The following is a 19,372-nucleotide window of genomic DNA, read 5'->3' on the forward strand; positions in this document are numbered from 1 at the left end:
TATAACCAGGAAAGAGGCTGATTACTAAGAAAAGAGAAAGCTGGTAGGAAACAAATGTTATGAGGTCAAAATCTAGACATCTGTTTTCAGAGTATGTGTGACTTGCAACTAAGTGGAGATAAAAAGTGAGCTGAAGGTGCCCATGATGGAAAAAAAAGGCAAAGTACACCTTATAAGAGGAGCTGCTATTTACTAGGCATGTATGTCTCAGACTCTGAGTTAGATACTATTTGCAACACTCATTATAATCCTAATAGGTAATTAAGTCTAATAATTCCCTCAGATGTGAGGAAGAGATCTTCCAGACTAGCAGGTTATACTTAGCAAACTTTATCAGAGAAGTCTTAAGATTTCCAGTGTAGAAGTGATATTAGTCATAATGAATGTAACCACTTAGGACAGGTCCTGTCATAGTGAAAGCTTTATTAAAAGGTAGCCACCAGTAGTAGTATCATCTTTAGACAAGTTAACTAGTTTAGATACATCTAGTCAGTTACTGTCATTTAAAGACTGACACCATAAAAGAGGTATCTGTTGGTGGTTCTTAGTCTTCTTGATGACAACTAAGTTTAAGTAGAGTGAAACAGATGTACTCTTAGAGAAATGCAGAAGTTGAAGGTTCTATAGCTTTAGAAGACCAGAATACCATTTGGGCAGTCCTTGGGAAACACCACAAAGCACACAGTCTTTCAGTAGGTGGTTAATCTATGACTCTTTTTTTTTTAATCCCTCTACCTTAAGAGTACACTCTTTGGTTCTGAGGCCATAACTGTCAGTAAAGAGGCTTGCCATAGGAAGACCATTCACTCAAGGGTCACGTATTACATAGAAGTGTTGACTCTATTAGGCTTCTTCATAAGGACAATTTACTACTTGGTGCTATACATAGAAAAATAATGAAAAATGAATTCACAAATGGATAATCCTGAGAAAGAGATAAGTATAAACATATTAAGCATACTTAAAGTGCTTTTTTCTTAAAAACCTTTTTAGGAGAAGAGTAATATTCTTAATATACAAAGAAGTCTTTTTAATAAGAAAAATATGAACCCAACAGAAAACTGGGCAAAAAAAAATCAGTAAGTAAATTATGAAAGAAGTACAAACATCATATGTGATAATATGGTAGCTATCAAATGATGGTGAATGAGGAAAAAAATATAAAAATAAAAAATAAATAATTAGAGTTTGAATTTGCAGTTAAAGTTTCAAGTAGGTATGTCGTAGAGACTAGGAAAAATAAGTCAATAGGAAAAATAAGTCAATCCAACAAGATGTATTTATAAAGAAAGGCTTTTCTCAGCAGTTGCTAAAAATGGCCCCAAAGTAACAGCAGGATTCTGTTCATCACAATTCTAATGGGTCCCCACTAACCACAAGAGCCCGAATTTTGATCTCTAATACTATTTTCAATTAAAGAGTCCTAGAAATTCTACACTTGATCTTAGCTAAAAGGCCAAGAAGTGATGAAAGGGTCCTAGAAATTCAGAGAGTAGCTGATTCCATGTTTCGTAGTGAGGAAATTTTAGGATAGGTCTGAACTTCACATCCAGTATTGCTATAAAGGATATTTACAAGGATGTCAGTGTAGTGTTAAAAGAATAAGAGAACCTACTGGCTAGACTGTGGAAAGAGAGGCACTAAAAAGAAAATAATAATTATTATAATGCTCTGAGTCTGTGAAAGGTCAAGCAATGACACTTTAGAATTCTAATATAAATTGTGCAAAATGTTGTATGGTTTATAAAAGAATGGCTATAATAGGATATGATTTTTCTACAATTTTAAAATATAGGGATATAACAGACAAATGCAAATTTAAATAAACCACAGTGAGATATTGCCTCGCACCTGCTAGAATGTCTATTATCGAAAAGAAAAAGAATGACAACAGGATGTAGAGGAAAGGGAACCCTCAAGCACTGCAGTTAGGAATGCAAATTGGTGCAGGCACTATGGAAAACAGGATGGAAGTTTCTCAAAAAATTAAAAATAGGGACCCCTGGGTGGCTCAGTTGGTTAAGCATCTGCCTTTGGTGCAGGTCATGATCCCAGGGTCCTGGGATCCAGCCACGCACCGGGCTCCTTGCTCAGCATGGAACCTGCTTCTCCCTCTGCCTGCCACTCCCTTCACCTTGTGCTCTGTCAAATAAATAAATAATTTTTTTCCCAAAAAATTAAAAATAGAACTATCATATGGTCTAGCAATTCCACTACTGGGTATTTACCCAAAGAAAATGAAAACACTAATTTGGAAAGATAATATGCACCCCTATGTTCATTGCAGCATTATTTACAGGCGTTCATAAAGTCAGAGAATAGACTGATGGTTATCAGAGGGGAAGGGGCTGAAGGGTGTGTGAAATGGATGAAGGGGGTCAACTGTATGGTGATAAATGGTAACTAGATTTACTGTGGATTCACGCAGATTTACACTACATATCACTTAGTAGTGTATAGAAAAATAAATTTTTTTTGTGGCGAAAGCAGAGTTTATTGAAGATATGGAGCGAGCAGATGTAGACAGACACTCCATGGGACTTGGAAAGGAAAGGAGCATGAGTCTCATCTTTGTTTGGGGTGTGGGGTTTCTTACTGACAATGGTGATCTGGTGTATGTGTCCTCTCTGGCATCCAGGAACCATTTAGAACAAAGAAGAGGGCTCAGGTATTATTCCTTGGAGTCAGGGGGTCTTGGCATGCAGCTGTCTAGCTCCAGTGGTCTGGAACGCATATATGATAGCTTCATCCAGTCATTCTCACCTGGTCCTTCCTTAGATGTTATTTATTCTAGAGAATCATTAACTCTTTGTCCCTTACAAGGAGGACATGCACTATTTGCATTATAAGGCATGTGTAAAGTGGGGCAGGGGTGCAGGTCCTAGCACGAATAGAAACTGGAAAAGAAGTAAAGGAAAAAAACAGCCTTTTCTCTTTGGGTCCCCTTCAGTTTCTCTCTCATTCCCTACTATAAGATTTTTATCCTCCTAATTCTTAAGGGGTTTTGAAGAGTGAAGGTCTCATGTTCTGTAGCTTCTTCAGGCTGAAAAAGATTATAGATCCTACCTACTAAGAGGCATAAAAATCCTGAGCTATCTCATTAAATGAAGGGCCCCTAGTGGCAAATTGTTTGCACTGGAGGCACTCATGAGGTCTCATCATAAGAATGAGATGCTTCCTACAGTTTCCATGGAGATAATTTATCCGATACTTATGCAAAGCATGTAATAACAATAGCTCCCTCAATAAAGAAAAAAAATCTAGCATAATTATTATCATAGCTAGTGTTTTCCACCAAGACTATCCATTTCCGCTAAACCAGGAAGAATCCAATCACTGAGAGAATTCAAGGAGACAGACATTGCTTTAATTTGTGTGTGTGTATCTGCTAAAACTATGGATATGTTAAGAGTCATCAGGGATATATACAAAATATTTAGTCTCAATATTAGAATAAGTTTTTTCTTGAGTAACAGTCAGGATGTCAAGGCCCATCTGGTTTTGGAGGGCTACCTTTCAAATTTGTGCGTGACTGCATGTTGGGTTTGGTTAAAGGTGGTCATTGCGTGCTTGGCTAAAGTCTCTATTTGTAATTTTACAGCTATAGAAGAAGCTGCTGGGACAAATATGGCTAAGGGATAGAGCCATCAAGAATCCCTCTTTGCCTGACATCTAGCCTTAGTAATATCCTAATTATGAAGACTCACTGGCAAGTGGGAGATGACTTGTCCTTGGAAAAACTGAATTATTATGCTGTACACTGGAAACTAATCAAATGTTATATATACGTATCAATTTTATTTCAATAAGAAAAACAGGTAGTTAATCTTATATATTTCTTCTACTCAAAAATCGTTTAGGGGCACCTGGGTGGCTCAGTCATTAAGGATGTGCCTCCAGCTCGGGTCATGATCCCAGGGTCCTGGGATTGAGCCCCGAATTGGGCTCCCTGCTCCCTTGCGTCTCCCCCTCCCACTCCCCCTACTTATGTTCCCTCTCTCGCTGTCTCTGTCAAATAAATAAAAATCTTAAAAAAAAAAGTTTAAACATGTTAAGTGAAAATACAAGGTACATAACAGAGTATATGATATACTGCATTTGGTATAGGAAAGAAGGTAACATTTAAAGAATACACACATTTGCTTATTTTTATAAAACAAATAATAGAAGGATACCTTGAAACCAAAAATAATGATTACTTAGAAGGGCAGGGTGGGGTAGGGGGAGGGAAGTAAGAGAATAAAAGGACTATGTATGGAAGCAAAATTTCTCAGACAATATCTTTTTATATAGTTTTAACCTTTGAAATATACACATTTACACCTTTAAGAATAAAATCAAAAGGGAAAAACAAACCTAAAATTAAAAACAAACTAAAACAAATGAATCTAATTACATAAAATTGGTAATCTAATCATATAGAAAAATAATTTCAAATAATCTTTGAACACATTATTCTGCAGTACACTTATTGGGTTGTACATGAAGAACAAAAGCAACAGTATAGAAATCTTAACCTTCACACTATAGTTTTTAGTAGTAGCGCTGATACGGCAATTTTAAGATTATCACATACATACTAGGATAAAATTTTATTAGGTATCAAGAAGTTTAGTGGGAGCCAAAAGAAATACAAATATAAAATCAAAGAACAATTAAATTGGCAATATGAAAATAAACTAATGAATTTTTGTTTTACTATATTTCCCACCTCTGTTCACCAAAAAATAAAGACAACCAATTGCATTGAGCACAGTTAGATCTTGGTCTGTGTTGCGGGTTGAACTGTGTCCCTCAAAAAGATAAGCCAAAGTCCTAACCCCTAGTATCTGTGAATGTGACCTTATTTGGAAACAGGGTCTTTGCAGAGGTGATCCTGGATAAGGGTGGGTCCTAAACCCCAGAGTAAAGAAGGCCTTATAAGGACCGGCAGAAATGGGAGTTAACACTGCCACAAACCAAGAAATGCCAAGGATTGTCGGCAACAAACTAGAAGCTGAAAGGATTCTTTCCTAGAGTATGGGAGGTTGTCTCTGCCAACAACTTATTTTCAGACTTCTAACCTCTGAAACCATAAGAGATTAAATTTTAAAGCTATCAGTCTGTGGTGTTAATAGCAGCCCTAGGAAACGAACACAGTCAATGATAATGTTCTCTACTAAAATGGCTTCTTGTCAGATCTAGGACAAGGAAAGTAAAAGATAAACCTGGGATATATTATTGTTCCAGAAAGCAAGGAAATTCTCAAAGACTATTGGGGTATGTCAGCATGGAGTTCTCATTGGCCAAATTTGGGGCAATTTGAACATCATTAAGAATTTGACTGTAGGGGCGCCTGGGTGGCTCAATAGGGCTCTCTGCTCAGCAGGGAGCCTGCTTCCTCCTCTCTCTCTCTCTGCCTGCCTCTCTGCCTACTTGTGATCTCTGTCGGTCAAATAAATAAATAAAATCTTTAAAAAAAAAAGAATAATGACTGTAACTATATAATTTTGAATAAATAAAAATCCTTGAGTCTTTTGTGATTATGAATGTGTGCTGACCTCTAAAAAATTTTTGCCACCATTGGGAGTAACTATAACACCAACTCCTTGTTCAAATATTGATAATTAAAGAGAAGGAATAAGTATTTACTTTGACTTTTTAGGAGGAATTATAGTTCATCCTTAGGTGACAAATGAAAGTTTTTCTTTTAGAAAAATATCAGTTATTAAAGGAGGAAGGAATGACAGAATCCTTCAAATGGCTATTCTGCCACCCCAAATGACATAATTGGTTCAGGCAAGAATCATTAATAGTTACAGGAGTATTCTCATATTATCTGTAATCACAGAAAATTAAAAACAACCCACATGTCCAAAGCAGTGAATTGGCTCAACAAATTTAGAGTTCATCAGTAAAATGGTATATGTCAAGTTCTTAAAATTTCAAGAAGCTATGTGTGTACATGCATACACAAGGAATCACAACGTAAGCATCACATTCAAAAAGTATCACAAGATATATAATGAAAACTAAGTCTTCATTTCATTTTTATCCCTCAGAGGTAACTACTGTTTATCAGGTTTTTGGATGCCCTTTCATATATTTCAAGCAAATCTAAACACATATGCTTATATGTACACTTTTAACATGTGAATATGAATTCTTTATACAAATGAAGCTTTTTATATACAATTTTATACTCCTTTCTATCACTTAGTAATATATATTGGGAATTGCTCTATACCAATGCAAAAAAAATTTTTTTAACAATTAGATTTATGAAAAAATGAATATAAAACAATTAAATTTATGATACAGCAAAACAATGAAATAATATTAGTGTCACCTATCAATGTACACGTTATTTCCAATCATTTGCTATTAGAAAGAATGTGGTACTTGTACATCTGTCATTTTGTACATGTGTGAATATATCTGGTATAAATTCCTAGGCACGGAATTGTTCAAGGAGTATATACATTTAAAGCTTTGGTACACAATGACAAACTGTCCTCCACAAAGGACCCCAACAATAAATGAATACGCTGTTAGATTCTTATATACTTCTATACTTTTAACAACCCTGTTATGTAACTTTTTGGTATTTGAGAATCTGAAAAGATCTAAAAGAATCTAAAAGATAATTTTAATCTTCATTTATCTTATCAGTGATGTTGGGTTTCACCTTCCCCTAATTAAAAGCCAAACAAGATTCAGTATCCCCAGGCCTTCAGTTCAATGAGTAACTGATAGATTTTGTTAATACCTATTCAATAGCAAGGAATATACTGTAGAGAAGTAAAATGAATTGAGTTTATAATTAAATTATGAGAAAACATCTGGATAATTACAATAAATATTTATATGACCACTTATTTTTTAAGGTGAAAAAAATGCTACATAGTAGCCATACCTGTGATTTTAATATTACAAGGAATGCCAAAAGGAGCCTCTCCTACAGTTCCAGCAGTCCCACCCCATCTGCATGCACACCCTAAGTCAAGTTTCTGTTGCATGAACTAAAAACAAAACAAAACAAAAACGGTGGCTTTAGCACCTACTTATTTGCTGTCCGAAGAGAGAAAAAGTCAAATTCACATGTATATGACAGAGAAAATATCTTCACTGACTCGAGGGCCTCTCTGTTTATCTTCCCTCCCCTCTTTTAAAGGTTACTTTGTCTTTCTGCATTTGTACAGTTTTGTAGAGTTGAAATCTATACAATTGTCTTACTCTAAAAGCATTCCATTAAAAAAAAAATCATACCTCAGTCCAAACCTCGAGATATTATAATATGGCAAATTTCAGTCTTCTCTACCTGTTCAGTGATGGCTTGGAAGCTATAGAGTCTGACCAGTCCTGAGCTGTACATCACAATCAGTATTCCATGAGACAAGGTAGCATCTGTAACGTTCCCGAAAATCTGAGGGGAAAAGTAGATATCACCTGAGAAAAGACCAGAAGGCCAATCCTCTGAGTGTTCACAGTGGTTTGGGCAGTTGCTTAATATTTGGGTCACCACCACAACACTGCTCCTATCATTATAACTTACTTATAATTTAGAGACTTGAAGTTAAGATGTCATTAGGGTAGTAGGCCACTAGAGTCTCGAACAGGAGCACTAATGGAAGTGGAGCACTAATGGGGGTGCAGCACTAATGGGGGTGCAGCACCTAACCCTCAAAATGATTCAGCAGCATTCACTTGCTTCATCCATTCGCTTTACAGTTTTGTCAATATCTTTTAATAACATAGTCTATTCCCCGTGGACATCGGCATACACTGAGACCATCTAATTCTACCCTGCAGGATATATGCGGTAGAGTAAATATAGGGGCCCATTGTTCATGCTAAAATGTTATTCATAAAGAGACTTATTTTTTACCTAAAAGTGAAAAGATTGGATCTAAGAAAGTACTTATAATGAAAAACAGCCAACTCCAGATTTTTATCACTACTTTGTTCTTTAAATATCTAATACCGCTTAATTTTTTGGTCATATAAAACCAAACGTGTTAAAGCCCAAGCAAGCACCTATAGAGACATTTAGCCTGGCTAACCTTGAGTAAGGCTTTGGCTCTTTGCTTCCTTTCTGTTTTTGTTCTATGCACTGGATCCTGCCATTGTTCTCCACAGAGCTCTGATAAAATAACTTGATTCTATGCCTATTTTAATATTTAATAAAACCCAACATAGACAAATATTCATAGCAATGAAAGGACAAGTGGAAATTAAGCGGAAATCTGTTTGTTTCTACTCAACACAAATTATTTAGTGAAGATTTACTACCCCAATAACTAGCTTAAAGTACATATTGAGCTTGGCCCCTGGGTAGTCTTCTATACATGGGAAGTGGAAGATACGCTTCAATTCCAACTAACCCTAATCAAAACCAAATCCCTCCAGTGATTATCATAGGCACCTAGGAATAAATAAAAACAATTTATGATTTAGTTAAGTGTTCATTCCTGTTGTAGACTGTAATAAGCACACATAACTACTCAATCCACAAGCAAAAAGAAAATAGTTAAATTCATAAGTTGTGTTTCTTGTCATCTCTCAGATAATTATGCTTTGCTTCAATCTTGACTAATTCATGATTTTTTATTTGCTGATCTTTGTTTCCCACTTTGAAAAGGAGGACTTGTGTAATTCAAACATGTTTTCAAATAATGAGTGCTCTAATAAAGAAGCCACTCTATTTTAAAATTTGGTTCATACTTTGGAGTCAAATCTAGGTTCTAATTCCAGCTTCTCCATTTACTTAGGATTTGGGAAGCTGCTTACCTTCCTAGTTGAACCCACTATATGTTACAAAGTTATAAACTACTCAAAGAGCCTGGCACAATACAATGAATAAGCAACTGATACTACTCATTCACCTTCATGTAGCTTAGTATACTATGCTTATACAAATTTCTTTTTGATACGTTCATCTTATTTGCTAATGACTCTTAGTGGACCATGAAGATCTGACCTCAGTAATACTTGAGGTGCTTAATTAAAGACTAGTAGAATAGACCAATAAATAACTCTCCACCTAGACTAAGTAACAAATTTTTTTTTTAAGATTTATTTATTTATTTATTTGACAGAGATTACAAGTAGGCAGAGAGGCAAGCAGAGAGAGAGAGGAGGAAGCAGGCTCCCTGCTGAGCAGAGAGCCCGATGTGGGGCTCGATCCCAGGACCCTGGGATCATGACCCGAGCCGAAGGCAGAGGCTTTAACCCACTGAGCCACCCAGGCGCCCCTAAGTAACAAATTTTTAATGGAAAGTAGAAGGCTATTGATTCTTTTACTCAAAGGAACTATGTCTTTTCTTTCTTCCCATATAACATACCATAAATCAAGACAAATGTCAAGAATAAAACCTATAACTGAACAAGTTGGAAAACTCACGTATTTAATTACAGGTCTTGTTTATGTATCATAAAACAAATTTTAGATCTATACTCTGCAATAAAAATGATTCATTTTGTTCTAGCTTTTCATCTTCCTAATGGTCATTTTAACAAGCTTTGGAATATCCCTCTGAAAAAAAAACACCTTACTTATTTCATAATTTTATAAAGTAGTGGTTTGTTAATGACACCAAAGGTATTCAATAACATCCATTTGAAAAGCATAAGAACATGCAGAAAGATGAAAGGATGATTAGGCTTTCTTCCTAAATGAAACATTCTCATGAATTTTGCTATGAAACAAACTAGTTCAGAAAGCTTTTTACAGTCAGGGGAATATTTGTAATCAAAACACCTAATAAACAAACATATACTTACATCCCATCTTTTATCAAAAAATTAATAACTACAATCAAATAAGAAGTAAGTTCTTACCTTCTTGTTGATCTCCAGAATCCCTATGAGTGAAAAAGGTAAAACATGGAACACTGCAAGGTACAGCAAAACAGGCTGTTGAATGCCTGCCTAAAAGGAAAGATTAAATTACAGGCAGCTCTCAAAAGAATTTTAGAAAAACTCTTTTCATGAGCTGAAAACATCCATCTGTCCTAGCATACAGTTATGTGAATGTTTGCATGGATTGAAAACATTTATCTACATTGCAAAATTACTTAAACAGGAAAGCATACATGTTCAAAATATGTCCATTAAGCCTTCAGCCTTTTGACGCACATGCACATACACACAAAAATCCATAAAAGTAAACATAGGGGCATCTGGGTGGCTCAGTCAGCTAAGTGTCTGACTCCTGATTTCAGCTCAGGTCTTGAATTCAGGGTCATGAGTTTAAGGCTCGCATTAGGTTCCATACCCTGTGGAACTTAAAAAATAAAAAAATAAAAAAATAAAAATAAATGAACATTAACAGTAAACATTTCTTAGCAACAAAACATATATACTATACTATACAACAAACCATTTAAATGCATAATAAGACATTTCCTTTTTTTCTTTTTTTTTTTTTTAAGATTTATTTATTTATTTATTTGACAGAGAGAGAGAGAGAGAGAGAGAGATCACAAGTAGGCAGACAGGCAGGCAGAGAGAGAGGGGGAAGCAGGCTCCCCGCTGAGCAGAAAGCCCAAGGCGGGGCTCGATCCCAGGATCCTGGGATCATGACCTGAGCCGAAGGCAGAGGCTTTAATCCACTGAGCCACCCAGGTGCCCCTAAAACATTTCTATATTATAAATAAATATATATTTCTGATATATATCATATATTGTTTTATTATACATTGCGATATTAACATAATATAAATTATATTATAAATTGGAATTCTAATAATAAAGAGCCTATTCAAAAGACACAGTTATCACAGTCACATCATCTGAAAGTAAAATTACACTCACATGTCTACATGAAATGAGAAAAAATTATCAATAGTTAAAGCTTGAGTGATTTCTCTGCTTGAAAAAACTCCCTTACTTTGAAGAACAGGTTCTGTCAATTTCTGTTCACTATGGAATGTAAAATAATCTGTTATACTTCCCCAAAATGGCTTAAAGGGCATTTCTTAAGTTTATACCATTTCTTAACTTTTATACCATTCTTCAAGAATCCAAGATGATTAGTTCTTTCCTAACAAATTTGCAGCCAATTTGTTTCCTCTGGAAACAAATTCCTCATCTTATTGATGTTTAAATATTTATTTATTGATATTTAAATATGTCTTACCTGCCGGGCCAATACTGAGCCCTTGTTTTGAGCTGACTTGACTGCAATGACTTCTTGAGGAGTGTCCCAGCTCAGGTATCTTGTAAAATAATGAAGAGAAGGTTATTCATTTGGTTAAGTTTCCTTATAATCAAGATAAAATAGATATTTCATAAATAAACAGTTCTTTATTTAAATTATAAAAGCAGAGCCATTTATTTTAAAAAACAAATAACTTAAAAATTCCCTCTACATGCTTATATAGATATATTCCTATTAAAAATACAGATATATATTTAATTTTAATCCTTCTAGAGTATCAGTAAATAAAAATTGTGTTTGATGAAACAGTATTCAAAACTTAGAAAACAAAAGATCATTCTTACTTTAAAATAGACATTAATATTACAAAAAGCATTAAAAATGTTATTTTTCATAGTCTACATACATACATTCACTCCCAATATGTCTATATATAATATATGAAACTACTAAATTAAAATAAGAGTTTTTAGGGATACCCAGCTGGCTCAGTCAGAATCAAATTCATGATCTTGGGGTCATGAGTTTGAACCCCACATCGGGTGTAGAGATCACTTAAAAAAAAAACCACTGTTCTTAGACTATACTAGGCAGGTGATTTAACTGAACCAGACTAGCCTTCAGGAAAACCTATCATGAAATGTAACCTACATATAAAATACTATTTGCAGAACATATAAAATACTATATGTAGAAGGGAAATTTGAAAAGGGGGGGTGAGAGATATCTGCCAAGGTTAGTTACTTATGAGTGATACAAAAATAAATGATAAAGGGTCTATATCCTCAGATCTTCAAATGTAATAATAAGAAGAGAAAAAGAGGAAAGGTTTATAAATTGAGATCCAGATATACAATGGGAAACTTAAAAACAAACAAACAAAAAAAACCTTGAAATTTCCTGGGCCACAAGTCTCAAATTTGTATATATATTTATATTTTATATATTTTAATAAAATTTGAGTATCAAAATCACAGTTAATACCTGAATTTGCAATATGAAGCAAGATATATTTTCTCAAGGACTTTTCCAGTAGTTGCTGATATGCGAAATAGCCAATTATGAGCAGTCAGTGCTATGAGTGAAGATTTATAATCTGATGAATTGGGAAGTATTTCCCCCTAAAAAATACAAGGCGTAAAATGAAACTGGTTGGTCATAAACAAATCTGCAGAAATCTATATCCAAAGAAAACAGCTTTTTAGCTACTTTTTCGCTACTCAAGATTCTCCCTTTCCTTCTGCCCGCCCCCCCAAGGAATATTTATTCCAATATTATTCCGAGACTTGTTTTCCTTTTGATAGAAGTCAATTGCCAAAGGACAAATTGTTCCATGATTCACTGGGGCTCTACTGTAACTCCAAATGCAAAGCTAGAATGCAGATTCAAGGCAGCCAAAGAAAAACAGAAGATGGCCAGGTTTTAAAGATACTCTGTCACCAATGAATTACCCCCCAAAAAGGGAGAGAATAGCTACTTGGGCATACCTGCCACTGAGCAGCTGCCACAAGGTGGAAATCTAAGGCAGGAAAAGAAAGAGAAGCAAGGAGTTCTCCTTTGATTTGTAAAATAAAAAGGAAGTTCTCTCTCTTTATAAAAAAATTATTTGAGAGAGAGAATGTAGTTCAAAAAGGGCCATAGGGAGAATCCCAAGCAGACCCCTCATTGGGTGCAGAGCCCCACTCGGGACTTGATCTCACCACCCTGAGATCATGACCTGAGCTGAAACCAAGAGTCAGATGCTTAACCGATTGAGCCACCCTGGCGCCCCTAAAAAAGTTGTAGAGAAGAGTTGTAGAAAAGTTGGAATTAATCTAGTATTCACTCAGGCTGAAAAGTGAATAGAAAAGAATGAAGGCATAGTTATTTTATATATGCTTTTAAAGATTTGTCTTCCCTTTCAAATGTTAGGGAAAGAACCAAGGTTCTTGTGTTTATTTTTTGGTTGCGTGTGTAGGGGGAGGGAAGCTTATTAACTACTAGAGGTCCTACATTAAAATTACATGCAGGGGAGCCTGGGTGGCTCAGTGGGTTAAAGCCTCTGCCTTTGGCTCAGGTCATGATCTCAGGGTCCTGGGATCGAGCCCCACATCGGGCTCTCTGCTCAGCGGGGAGCCTGCTTCCCTTCCTCTCTCTCTGCCTGCCTCTCTGCCTACTTGTGATCTCTGTCAAATAAATAAAATCTTTAAAAAAAAATAAAATAAAATTACATGCAATGATGCAAATATTTTTATTCTATGGCATCTTATGTATCATCTCCTGGAGATTTTTAATTTTAAAAAATACACTACTTATACCTTGCTTATTAAAGAAGAATTTGAAATAGTGTATGTAAAAGAAAGAAAGAAAGAAAGAAAAAAATAGCATATGTAATAGGTTTGAGCTATTTTCCTAAACCAAAAGTTGTATTTCACACATTGTTTCAGAAAAACAAGGTGCTGATTTAAATGTGGTTTCACATCAGAATGTTAACAACAATACAATATGCTTCTTAGTTTTTCTTAATAGAAAATCTTGCTTAACTTCAAATGAGAAGAAAATAGTAAAAGATAAGTGAGAACAGGAATTAGGTTATTAGAGGGCACTTGGGTGGCTCAGTCTGTTAAGTGTCTGCCTTTGGCTCAGGTCATGATCTCAGGGTCCTGGGATCCAGACCCTCAATCAGGCTCCCTGCTCACGGGGAGCCTGCTTCTCACTCTCCACCCCACTCATGCTCTCTCTCTCTCTCATTATCTCTCTCTCTCTCAAATAAATGAATAAATACTATCTTAAAAAGAAAAAAAAGGGAATTAGGTTACTACAAACTTTATTTTTTCAAGGACTGCTCTAAATTTTTGGTGTTATTGTACTGGTGTTTTCAAAACTCTTCTCAATTAAGAAATCTGTCATCCTCCTCCCCCAACAAATGAAAATGGATTAAAAGGCTTTAGAGGGCGCCTGGATGGCTCAGTCGGTTAAGTGTCTGCCTTCGGCTCAGGTCATGATTCCAGGGTCCTGGGATCAAGTCCCATGCCCCACTCTCTGCTCTGCGGGAGCCTGCTTCTCTGCCCCTCCCCTGGCTCATGTTCTCTCTCTCCCAAATAAATAAATAAATACTTTAAAAAATAATTTTAAAAAAAAAGGCTTTAGATGTTGGAGGCACAACAGTTATTTTCAGCTTTCAATAAGAAATTAAGGGAGAGGTGCGCCTGATGGCTAAGTGGGGTAAGCCTCTGCCTTCAGCTCAGTCATGATCTCAGGGTCCTGGGATGGAGCCCTGCATCGGGCTCTCTGCTCAGCGGGGAGCCTGCTTCCCCCTCTCTCTGCCTGCCTCTCTGCCTACTTGTGATCTCTCTCTCTGTGTCATATAAATAAAATCTTTAAAAAAAAAGTAATTAAGGGAGAAAACATAGATTTAAAGCTTTCTGATTTTTAAAAAGGTGTCTCTTTTTAAAGAGTAAGTGTCTAGAGAAAAAGCAGCAGCTCTGAAAAACTAGTTTTATGTAAAAACAACAGTATTTAAAAAAGAGAGACCCAGGACCCGGGGATCATGACCTGAGCCGAAGACAAACGCTCAACCAACTGAGCCACCCAGGCACCCCGCTACAGCACTTCTTAAGTGCTGTTTTTAAAACACTGATCCTATGGAAAACCAGTATGTAGAAATATACCTCAAAAAAGGAAGTTCTATGATCAAGAGAGTTTCAGAAAATGGTTGTCAAAATCACCAAGAACATTATTACTATTGTATAGTATTATTAAAGGCTTTAAAAAGTAATTATATAAAATTTGTTATACCTTTTAAGCTCAGAATATCCCACTTACTTTGTCTACAACTCAATTCTCTCAACTCCTCTAGCAAATATAAGGTGCTATCATTTTATTAAAACAGTCTTCTGAAAAATACACATCAGGACAATGCTGGTCTGTCTCATGAAATGAGTTAGCCTATTATTTTATTTTTTTTTTATTATTTTTCATTTTTGACTTGCTATTTTCCTAACAAGATTCATGGAGTAAACTCATAAAAATCTACTTTCAGAAAGAAAGAAAGAAAGAAAGAAAACGAAAGAAAAGGAAAGGAAAGAAAGAAGGAAATGGGGGTGCCTGGGTGGCTCAGTGGGTTAAGCCTCTGCCTTCGGCTTGGGTAGTGATCTCAGGGTCCTGGGATTGAGTCCGGATTCGCGCTCTCTGCTCAGTGGGGAGCCTGCTTCCCCTTCTCTCTGCCTGCCTCTCTGCCTACTTGTGATCTCTCTCTCTGTGTCAAATAAATAAAATCTTAAAAAAAAAAAAGAAAGAAGGAAATGAAGGAAGGAAGGAATGAAGGAAGGGAGGGAGGGAGAGAGGAAGGGAAGGAAAGAAGAAGGAAGGAAGAAAGAAAAAGAAAGAAAGAAAGAAGTATCCTGGCCAATTTTCTGTGACTCTCAAGGTCAAAAATCTGTGTATAACTTTTAACTCCCCCAAAACTGAACTACCAATAGTCACCTGTTGACTGGAAGCCTTACTGATAACATAAAGAGCTGATTAACCCCTAAAAAAAAAATCTACTTTCAAAGAGCCATGAAATATAACTGTAGCCTAAATTAATATTTTATTTTGACAGAATGATCTCTTAAATCGGTAGAAAAATCTCTTAAACACTGAGAATAACTTCCTTACATTGCTTATAAAACTTTTAACCAGTTCATAACATTTTCCAGTTTTCAAGATTTATAAATGACATCAGGTTTTTAAAATACCTTCATAATATTAATGTATATTTTTTAAAAATAAAAATTATTTCATGAGAAAAAGTAAGAAAAGGATATACTCTCTTCTTGACTCCTTTCAAGAGTCAGAAATCACTATGATATTCAAGCTTTTTTTTTTTTACATATATTAACAATAATCAGTTATTTTAGGCTAAAAATGTGTCAGAAACAAATATTCTAAAAACAAATCTTACCACCGGGCATTCCCATAATAATGCATCCTCTATTTTTTCTGATTTGGAACATTTTGGCATTTCATAAAGTTTTCTTGGCTCTGAGGCAACACTGGGAAAAAAAGAAAAATAAACGATTATTCTTCTTGATAACTGACAGTGTTTGCTCGGCTCTGAGTGACTTTTTTCCAGAGATTTGGAATACCAAGATATAACTTGTTATTTTGCTTTCCTTTCCCTAACTAAATGTTAACCTTTTTTTTTCTGATCACAAAATTCACAATAAAATTAAAAAATAAAAATTAAAAAATTAAAAAAATAAGATAGGAAATCTGAAAAATAAAATAGATCATAATACTATATGATTACAAAAATAACCATTATTAACATTTTGGTTCATTTCCTTCTGGGTTTTCTGTATATACATATACTTACCTGCAGATTATTTTCCAAAATTGGATCATATTGAATTCTTTCTTTACCCTTGGGCATTTACTGTAAATATGTCTGCTGAGTTCCATGGGGTTCATAAACTGTTATTCTAATATTATAAAATGAAAATTAGATAAGGAGTCCCTTTATCTTAGGATGAAAATTAGTAGGTAAAAAAGGAAATGCCTTTAGGGGTTTTTCTACTCCCAAATTCCCATTCAGAAAGGTTAAACAAGTTTGTACCTCTACCAGTAGTAAACACTACACTTTTTATGTGAAAAATAGTTCCTTATCTTTAGATCATACTTACCTGATTACTATCGATATATGATCAAAGATGTTTTCCCCCTTTTTAACTGATTAACATTAAAATTAAACTACAGTTTAGAAACAATTTTCAGAGGCTCCTGGGTGACTCAGTTAGTTAAGCATCGGCTTTCAGCTCAGGTCATGATGGTACCAGGGTTCTGGGATCAAGCCCCCTGTCAGGCTCCCTGCTCAGTAGGGAGCAGGGAGCCTGCTTCTCTCTCTCCCTCTGCCAACACTCCCTGCTTTTGCTTTCTCTCTCTCAAATAAATAAAAATCTTAAAAAAAAATTTTTTTTTCAAAGTGACAGTTTTATTCACCTTTGATGTTCTCTGATTCAAAGTTTTAAACCAAACAGAATTTCACAGGATTGAAAGCAAGCCTTAACTTCTAAATTATGGGTGATTCTAAACTATGGGTAAAACACCCATAAATGCCATAGTAAAGAAGTCCAACTATTTTATTATTAGATCACCAACCAATGCCACCCTCTCAGATTTAAGTTTTTTTTTTAAGTAAAGCAGATATCTCTCAATTGGGTAAGTTATGAAATAGGCATTAAATGATACCAAAGAATTATTACTAATTTTGTTAGATGTGGTAATGACATTATGATCAGATAAAGAAATGTCCAGATATCCACTTCCAATGGATAGCATGACGAGCTCTATAGGCATGCTCTCCAGGAAAACTGGTGAAAACTATAAAAGGACAACTATTTAAAGTCTCTGGAAATGGTCCTAGGGGCATATAGCAAACAAACATTTATTCAAAAAAATCTGCTAGAGTTCACTAAGAACAGTGAGTCAATGATGTTTGAACTAGGATGTGCTCTCTCCATACTGTTCTTAGCTCAGCAAGATGAAAACTACTCCAGACTGGTATAGCCAAGAGTGCAGGACTCCCTCTACCTCCAGCTCCCAGACGGCCATCTTCTTGGGGGACCAGGATGACAGCATTTCTCATGTAGCTACCAGCTGCTTGTTGCTGGGGCTGAGTCGTGGGTGAGTGCAGTCAAAAAGTAGGGCTCCCTTCTTCCACCTAGCCCCAACTCTACCTTTGGCGTGGCATGCCTAAGAATACAGAGGCTCTGATTACCCTTAGCCCACCTCATAAAGTAGTGGTTCCATGTTAAGAAAGGCAAGAAAAGCTGAGGCTAATGTTTGCCTCAACTCCAGATGCTCAGCTTTTAGAGCATGGGGGTCACTCAAAGAGAAGAATGCGATTGATTCAACCTGCCTCCTACTACCAACTCTAAAGCCTTGGGTTGAAGATTTTGCCTGGGCAGAAGAAGCAGGCCTTAAAGCATATAGCCCTGTTCTCTTCCCAGAGGAACTGACTTCATTTGCAACAGAGTATGGAGAAGTTCTAGCCTAAAAGCACTCTTAAAACCAGTGGAGTTTGTGGTGAAAGGCAAATGGGAAGAAATTTGTAGATTTACTGGTCATACAGGCTAAATTATAGGCTGGCTAATTTGTTAGAATCAGAAAAAGACTGTTGGCAGGATCCCTCCTCGGATCAGAACAAATATCAAACTATCTTCTCTAACTTCTGGTTTCTGATCCTATAAAGCGCTTAGAAGTCATTGCTCCTGTCCTTACGGGGAAAAAAAGCTGAATAAACAAAATCAACAACTATTCCTAGTTCCATCAGAGAATTAAGATCACAGAGCAAACTGCTGTACCCAAAACTAGAAAGAGAGGTGAATACCAAGAATCACAGCTTAGCAGGAGTAAGCCAATGGAATCAGTGCCAGGCAAACAAAAACAAGGACACTAGAGGAAATTTTAGCCTCTGACACCTACTGCTTCAGCAAACAACAAACACAACATAAAACCTCACTCTAAAGACCCGTTTACCGCAATCACTTTTATATCACATACAACTTACAACAAAAAAATACAAAGCAAACTGCAATTTGCAAAATGCAAAGATTGAAGAGACAAAGCAAACATCAGAACCTCCTTACTGAGGGAGGCGGATGGGGGGGGATGGGGAGCCTGCTTCTCCCTCTCCCTCTGCCTGCCACTCCCCTGCTTGTGCTCTCTCTCTCTGTGTCAAATAAATAAATAAAATCTTAAGAAAAAAAAAAACCCCAAAACCAAAAAACAAAAACCCTAAAAACAAAATCAAAAGGAAATGCTAAAAATAAAAAAATTCATACAAATGAAGAATGTCTTTGACAGGCTCATAAGTAGACTGGACACAGCCAAGGAAAGACTGGTAAACTTGAAGATACGTCAACAGAAACTTTCCAAACTAAAACAATGAAAAAGAAATGATAAAAGCAGAACACAACATCCTGACAGAGAATTAGAAAAGAAGTAATGTACACATAATGGGAATACTAAAAGGATAAGAAAAGGAGAACAGAAGAAATACTTGAAATCAATAATGGCTGAGAATTTTCCAAAATTAATCACAGGCACCAAATCACAAATCCAAAAGCTTACAGAACACCAAAGAGGAAAAAATATAAAAAAACCTATACTTAGGTATGTATTATTACAACTATAGAAAATAAAATATAAAGAAAATATCTTGAAAGAAGCCAAAGGATAAAAGCACCTTCTCTAAAATAGAACAGGATA

The 19,372-nt window shown here is 35.7% G+C and overlaps 1 protein-coding gene across 1 annotated transcript in view; it reads right to left on the bottom strand.

Moving 5' to 3' along the window:
- Window positions 1-19,372, bottom strand: part of DCAF17 (DDB1 and CUL4 associated factor 17) — a 37,482-nt gene that overhangs the window by 12,370 nt on the left and 5,740 nt on the right. Inside the window, exons 3-8 of the mRNA XM_080798086.1 lie at window positions 16,065-16,155; window positions 12,125-12,261; window positions 11,120-11,198; window positions 9,820-9,909; window positions 7,301-7,405; window positions 6,896-7,001 (exon numbers count right to left, since the gene is read on the bottom strand). Coding sequence (XP_080654212.1) covers window positions 6,896-7,001; window positions 7,301-7,405; window positions 9,820-9,909; window positions 11,120-11,198; window positions 12,125-12,261; window positions 16,065-16,155 — 608 coding nt within the window. The remainder of the gene's footprint in view (window positions 1-6,895; window positions 7,002-7,300; window positions 7,406-9,819; window positions 9,910-11,119; window positions 11,199-12,124; window positions 12,262-16,064; window positions 16,156-19,372) is intronic.

The sequence above is a fragment of the Martes martes genome, assembly GCF_963455335.1.
Source record: "Martes martes genome assembly, chromosome: 3".
Classification (NCBI taxonomy): Eukaryota; Metazoa; Chordata; class Mammalia; order Carnivora; family Mustelidae; genus Martes; species Martes martes.